Source organism: Tupaia chinensis, unplaced genomic scaffold (genome assembly GCF_000334495.1).
Source record: "Tupaia chinensis unplaced genomic scaffold, TupChi_1.0 Scaffold138644_1, whole genome shotgun sequence".
Taxonomy (NCBI): Eukaryota; Metazoa; Chordata; class Mammalia; order Scandentia; family Tupaiidae; genus Tupaia; species Tupaia belangeri.
This window is the reverse complement of record NW_006198536.1, coordinates 517,635-525,005: the sequence shown is the minus strand read 5'-3', so window position 1 is coordinate 525,005 and position 7,371 is coordinate 517,635. Positions and strand designations below refer to the sequence as shown.

The 7,371-nt window shown below is 48.0% G+C and overlaps 1 protein-coding gene and 1 long non-coding RNA gene across 2 annotated transcripts in view; one reads left to right on the top strand and one right to left on the bottom strand.

Annotated features, from left to right (window-relative positions):
* The window catches only part of LOC102472493 (uncharacterized), a 3,485-nt gene extending 2,667 nt beyond the window's left edge, over positions 1-818 (top strand). The window contains exon 3 of the long non-coding RNA XR_001371372.2: positions 83-818. This is a non-coding gene — a long non-coding RNA (uncharacterized LOC102472493). The remainder of the gene's footprint in view (positions 1-82) is intronic.
* The window catches only part of DIAPH1 (diaphanous related formin 1), a gene marked incomplete in the record, with an annotated part of 120,565 nt that overhangs the window by 4,627 nt on the left and 108,567 nt on the right, over positions 1-7,371 (bottom strand). The window contains 1 exon segment of the mRNA XM_014592817.1: positions 5,175-5,261. Within this exon segment, the coding sequence (XP_014448303.1) occupies positions 5,175-5,261 (87 nt within the window).

Genomic DNA, 7,371 nt, shown 5'->3' with positions numbered 1-7,371 from the left:
GTCAAATTAAAAATTAATTCTTAAAAAAAAAAAAAAAAAAAAAAGAGGAAGGGTTATCACTTTACTGCCTCTTTGAATTCAGGTTCCAGCAGTTGAGAAAATATCGCAGGTATTTTGGTATGTGTGACTCTCGTGGTACTGAAATAATTTCTGACTCCACACCCTGGGAAAAAGAACACTGGACCTCCAGGGACACCTGTCCTGGGCCATGCAGGAGAAATCGGAGTACGTGTGGCATATCGTAAGTTGCTTTTATGGTGGTTTCTTCCTTTAAACTAAGATACCAGTTGTACCTAATCAAGCAGTGTTTCTAGATTTTTCTAACCTCAACAAACTTCTGATAAATTAGACTTCTTAAGAACAAGGATCAGATTGGGGCTGGCAGGTGGTGTGGTGGTTAGGGTGCTGGACTCCCACATGGCCAACCACAGTTCAAGTCCTGGACCTGGCAGCTTGCTTTCTCACTCTCCCTTTCTCTCTGTCAGTTTCTCTCTGGCCAAAAATTGAAAAAGAACAAGGACCAGATGATAGGGAGAAGACCAAGTTTCTCTTATGCCTTTGAAAGTAGATATACTAGGAATGAACGCAGTGTGGCCTGAGGTCAGGGGTAAGGAAGTTCAGTGGCCACAGAATCAGCAGGATCCAGGCATCCTGGCTTGTTTTGTCTCACTATGCTGAGTAGTTTGATCAAGAAAAACTGACTTCTCTCCTTTTGAGAACTTATTAAGGTACTGAAAAGTGGCCATAGAGTCAGATAAATACATTTTTAAAGATTTATTTTATTTATTATTTTTAAAATTATTGTTATCATTCTTTAATTTGACCAGAGAGAGGGGAAAAGAGAAAGCAAGCCACCAGGTCTGGGACTCGAACCGTGGTTGGCCATGTGGGAATCTAGCACCCCAACCTCCACACCACCTGCTGGCCCCAGATAAATATTTTGACTAGAAAGGATCAGGAAGCAATATTAACTCACAAGAGTACAGTCTTAAAGACGATGGGGCGGGGGGGAGGTGGTAATTTTGAGATATTGGTCAATACTCTCTGAGGCCACATTCCTAGAAGTTAGGATTGGGTTCAGATAAAACCAGCAGCAAAATCAACCATATAATAATACTAGTATAGCTGCAGTAGACAAAGGTCAATGATTTAGAAAAAGACTTTTTAAAAATGTTAGGAACTACCAGTAAAGAGGAAGTGCTCTAGTTAATAAGCTTCCTTAGGGAAGAGGAAACTAGGACAGATGGGGCAATCTTCACCATCCTAAATAACCATATTGTCTAAACTCTCCTAATTATACTTCTTGTCCTACTTTTGCAAGTAAGGGGAGAATAAGTAGTGGTCCAGGAAATATTAGCCATCTTTCTCTAGACAAGTGGTCATCAGGAAACCCCCTCTGAAATAATTTCACCATGTCCAGGACTCTCCTTTCTAGAAGGTATTACAAAATTATTTTTTGGCCCATACAGAAGGGTCACCGTCATCTCCTGTCCAATCATGTAGGCTTAGTGGAACTAGCCCTGGGTATGAATTCACAAAAGGGGGCTGCAGTTCCGGCTCCATCAAGCTGCTAGTCACTAGAAGTCTTCAGTCCCAGCTCTAAGGTTCTTCAGTGCAGGTAGCGCTTACAGGGAAGCTGAGGCGTGGCAGAAGGAAGGGAAGGGAGAGAGAAGTGGGTTTCTTTCTTTCCTTGACTTTTGTCCCAGTGAGCAAATGGCCTGTGCATGAGAGGGCACAATTCAGACATGAAGATAAAGTTGAGTCATTAAAACCACAAGCTGACTCAACCCTGGGCCTGAAACAGTGGCTGTAATACAATCGTGGATTCTTCCCCTTGACACTCACACCATTGTTCTCCCACACCCTACAGATCACAGCAGTTTACATGGAGCTTTGAATGAACCAGCTCTGATAGGAACTCTCCTCTTCCAACTCCTCAATGGGTCTTTGTATACCGCTCACTCCCGCAGGTCTCCAGAGACCGGAAGATTTGAACATTCCTTTAAATTCGAGGGAAATGGCTAGTGTCTTTGAATAGCAACAGCTGCCTCTCTGAGAATAAGGAGGGCTGTGAGGCAGATAGGCTTAGAATGCTGCTGGGTTTTTGGCTCAAAGCAACTGGCCGGCAGGAACAGCCAGAGTCAGCCAAGCAAGGGGTGGAACAGCTAAGTCTGTGAGCCACGGAGAGAGACCTACAGCCCCAGCAGCCTTTGTATATAGAGGGGGGCCTTCTAGGTCCAGCCTCTCCCTTCTCTTCGAATCCTGTTGTCACTGTACAGAGAACTCCTAGAGCTGGGAAGGACCCTAGAGGCCATTCTAATCCAACTGTCACTTTATATATGAGGAAACCAAGTCCCAGAAACAGTGACGTATCAACACTAGATCTGACTTTGCGCCTTTGACCCCCACCTGGCCCTAGGCTCTTTGTGAGCCACGCTGAGGCCTAGCCTTCTATTTAGGGTCAACGTGAGGCCACGTCACATCACTTCACATGACGTGCATGCACCAGGGTCTAAAGATCTTACCAGAGTTCCTAGAAATGTCTTCTCTAAGAAATTCATTCCCCCAGATTTAGGTGTGGTTAATAAACCCAGAGCCCAGAAAGATAAGGTTACAGGCTGGAGCCGATTCAAGCATATGTAATTCTTGTTTTCGCTTTCTTTTCTACATCTCTCAGTGTAAGTCTCCTATCCTCTCTCGTGCTGGGAGAGTACTCTGATTAATTCAGGTCCTGTGCTGGAAGATTAGGTTCTGACAAAATCCCCGCTTCTTCCATCTGTGAGTCCTGGCTTCTCGCGTGGCAAGTGGTGGAGAATGGGGCCTCCCCAGCAGAGGGAAGCCACTGATGTCTGGCTGCCTCTGTACAGGAAGCATCTGGATTCTTGTACAGTCCCAGTCCCAGCGGAAGAGACTTACAGGGAATTCCCCGCCGACAGCCTGATGCAGGCCGGCCCGAGCTGAGAGGGTAAGGAAAATAGTGAGAGGCAGCGTACTCTTGTTATGCTAGAGATGCTTCATGTAAGGCACGTTACCTTATATGGCGAGTAGGAAACATGCTGCACAACACTCTGAAGACTAAATATAGCAGCAGTACTACTAGCTGTACTCGCCAGCAAGCACCTATCCGTGAGAGGAAATGCTCTGTCCCAGTCCTCAGCCCTTCGTGCCCTTCTCTCCTCCCTTCACAGGGCCCGCACTTACAGGGTGTCAGAAAATGGAAGAGTTGTGACTAGGGATTCTCCTCTGTAGGAAAGGTTCCAGATCACATAGGAGAGGTAAGAGAAGGGAATTTCCTGCTGGATATGGGTAGAAATAGGCAGCCAGCAATGACGGATGAAACTCGTGATTATCACACTGAGGCCAAGATACTGAGCTCGCGTAGGCCGGCCCACTCTATACCCTTGACCTCAGGTCCCTTTCCAGGCTGTGATGGGTAACAGACACCACCACATTAGAGTTAAGCGCTGGCAAAGGCAAGGTGTATAGATCCTCCCTGTGCAGTAACCGTGAAGTAAAGGTCCTATCAAATGCGCCTGCAGGGAACCAGCAGTTAGCGTAATGGCTATGTCGCTGGACTCCCACGTAGTCGACCGCGGTTCGTGTCCCGGACCTGGTGGCTTAAAACTCACGCTGGGCGCGTGTGCGTGCGTGCCCAAGATCCCGAGAGGAGAATGGAGGAGAAGGGATTGCGGCGTGACCATCCCCCCTGGGGGGTGATTTCTCGCTTTCTGTCTCTATGTCTCTCTCTGTCTGTCTGGCGAGCGCACGTGCCCTACAGTGAAAATCTCTCCAAAAAAAAAAAAAAAGCGCCTGCAGAGGGCACCAGCCGGGAACAGGGAACGCAGCTTTAACTTCCTTTTTTATAATTCCTACCCTTTGACCTGGGAAAGAGACCATCACTTCTAGCCCCAAAGGGCCTTCACCAGACAAGATGGTGCAGACCAACCCCACGTGAGGTGTGGCCTTGGCTATACCTACTTTTGTACTAGTCTCTTGGCTACTGCATGCTTCCCTCAAGGGTCACTTATCCATTAATCATTCCCAGTACTAATCCCTGGATCATCTGTCCTACCCCCACGGTTCCTTTTAGAGGCTCTGGTTCGATGCAGTCCACGTTTGGACCTCTGCAGGTTGGGGAGGAGGTCGCAAGGGAGTGAGTGAAGGGCGGCCAGGATGGTGGAGGCTAAGTGCACGAAGGAAAGGCAGTTCTGGGACACAGCACAACCCTGTGATGGAGACGCTGCTCCGTGTTCTCACAGCTGGGGGGATGACGCCTGCTCCTCTGCAGGCTAAGTGCACGAAGGAAAGGCAGTTCTGGGACACAGCACAACCCTGTGATGGAGACGCTGCTCCGTGTTCTCACAGCTGGGGGATGATGCCTGTTCCTCTGCAGGGTTTATACCTTTTCTTACTAGTTCTCCCTACATGTCTTCTGCTTTTGAAGTTAAGAGAAAAAGTTTCATTTTTTTCTTTCTACTTCAATCTACAGTTGACCCTTGAGCAACATGGGTTTGAACTACACAGGCCCACTTATATAGGAGGACTTGTTCAATAAATACAGCAAACGTATTTCCTCTTCCTAATGATTTTCTCAATAATATTCTCTTTTCTCTAGCTTATTACTGTAGGAATATAGGATATAATATAGAACAAAAATATATGTTAATTGACAGTATATATTACCAGTAAGGCTTCAAGGCAACAGTAGGCTATTGTTACTAATTAAGTTTGTGGAAGTCAAAAGTTATATATATGACAAGTGTCACCAGGGATCAAAGCCCCTATCCCCAAGTAGTTCAAGAGTCAGCTGTATATCATGTAGGGTTTTGAATTAGGTCAATTTTTGTTCATACACAGAAACACCACCCAAATCCCAGTGTCCCGCAACATGGATCCCTTGTTCCAAATCTCTGCTTTGAGAATGGGGCGACGTGAGAATCATAAGATGTAACTAACTTGTTGTCAATTCCTCAAACCCTAATTTTCCAAGTCAGTTCTTACTAACATGGGAGGAACAGGGCCGGATAATCCAATGTAGATGTAGGGACGAACTTGGGCAAGTTTCTATATCCTTCCAGCACTGTCAGCTGCTCTTTAGCCAAGACCAGAAGGACCAAAAGCAGAGAGGGCTCACCTCCTTTGGCACCTAGGCTGGGCTCTATTTTCTCACTTACCCTGACGAGGTCCTCTCTTCCGCCGGAATGCTGCCCCTGACTGCAGGGCTTCTAGAAGACTGTCCATTACACCGGTCTCGTCACCCTCTGTTATGAACAAAGATGGAGATGTCAACTCTTCAGCCAGAGTAGCAGGACAGGTGTTGAGGTCCACACAAACCCATGGGTATTACTTGGCTCCCCCTCTCCCATGGTGGCTGGCAGCTAAGGGCAAAGAGAGCGCAGCCTCAAGTCTCACAGACCCATGTTCACTTGTGACGGGTTTTAAGTGGTCAGAACAGAAGAACTCACTGCCTGCCATCCAGTGCAAACCCTGGGATATATTCCTGCAGTACCACCCTCCCTGCTCCAATCAGGACCAGCACACTGAATTACAGAGCTGCCCAACCACAAGATAAGTATAAAGGCTGAAATCAATAAGCAAATACGACTCTCTTTTTATCTTAGTGTTTCTCTCACTCCAGTTTACACAAATCTCTCATGGGAAGTCTGGTTCAGGTTTCAAGGCAGGACTGAGGAGAACCACTGATTACTTAAGTACTGCCTCTAGTGACTACATCTTCCTGAAGCCAATTCTGCATCTAAGGGGAGCAGCCAGGCTGGAATACAAGGAGTTAATACAGAATCCTTCTCCTAGTCTGGCTCAGTTTCCATGGTAACAGCTCAGAGTAGTGAAATCCGAAACTGTGAAATCCCAAGGAGCCGGTTGGCTGCCAGCCCCAAGGCTAGGGCTCACTGCTCCCAGCGCCACCTGCTGGCTGGACATCACCGGTGCAGCTGACCTACATTCCAGCCTCATGTGCTTGACCCTTGCACTGGGAACAGGGCAAGGTCCACTACGCCACCTGTCGACCAGGTGCAGCCCTCATCCCACATGTCAGGTGGACTCCACCTACCCCTAACTTCATCTTGGCTGGTACCTGGGAACAAACCTGGGGACAAGGTTCAGGGAGAATAGGAGGATGAAGGGGAAAGATACTCGGTGTGGGCTTCAACAGTTTGTAACATATGCAACTGGGTAAGAGCAAGGGGAGCTGTCTCTGAGGAAAGTCTCTGAGAATAAGAGATGTCAGAACAGCTCTTGCTGCTTGTGCTCAGCCTACATTCCAGCCTCATGTGCTTGACCCTTGCACTGGGAACAGGGCAAGGTCCACTACGCCACCTGTCGACCAGGTGCAGCCCTCATCCCACATGTCAGGTGGACTCCACCTACCCCTAACTTCATCTTGGCTGGTACCTGGGAACAAACCTGGGGACAAGGTTCAGGGAGAATAGGAGGATGAAGGGGAAAGATACTCGGTGTGGGCTTCAACAGAGTTTGTAACATATGCAACTGGGTAAGAGCAAGGAGAGCTGTCTCTGAGGAAAGTCTCTGAGAATAAGAGATGTCAGAACAGCTCTTGCTGCTTGTGCTCAGCAAATCATGGCTTCTAAACACATCTGCAGCTCCGAGAACCCCTTCACTTGTGGAAGGCTTGTAGCCCCTCAGATTGAGAAGTGGCATTGGCTCAGTGCGTGAGCAACGTGTGCTGCATTTCCGCTGCCCAGAGAGAGCAGGGGGGAGGGCAGAGAATCAGCAGCAGAAAAGAAACAGAGACAGGAAATGGAGGACCAGTAATTGAGACCATATGTTTCAACAAAGACATGCTTCTGGTGGTGAAATAGAGATTCTGCTAAGGAAAGAAGAGGGTGGCCAGCTCCTCACCCCTTTCCAGAAGTTCACTCCATTTAACGTAATCGGTATCCACAGCTGTGCCAAGGGACCAGGGAGACAGTGCTTAGTGAAAAAGCAGAAGGGGAGGGCGAGCCACCATTAAAAGCTAGAAAGGTCAGGAAAACATTCTGGGGGAAAACCCCGAAAGAGGTGGTGGAGGGAATGAGAATAAGCCAGAGGGACCTTTGGACAGGCAGAGGGGAAGAGTATGTGTTATAGCTACACTGAAACCACCAGGGAGACAGACACACTGCAGGACTCGGCAGAGGAGAGAGAGCCTGCAACGTGGAAAACTGGAACGTGCACATAGCTGAACTGAGGGTAAGTCCAGCACCGGGATTTAGGAGGTACAAGGCTGCCAGAAATCACTTGCCAGGTTGAGCTCAGACACGAACTATTCTCTCTGGCCTCTGGACAGAAAGCAGTCTTCCAAACGCCCCATCTCAGCCGGCCTTCCTTCCTCACTGCTTACCTGCATTCACG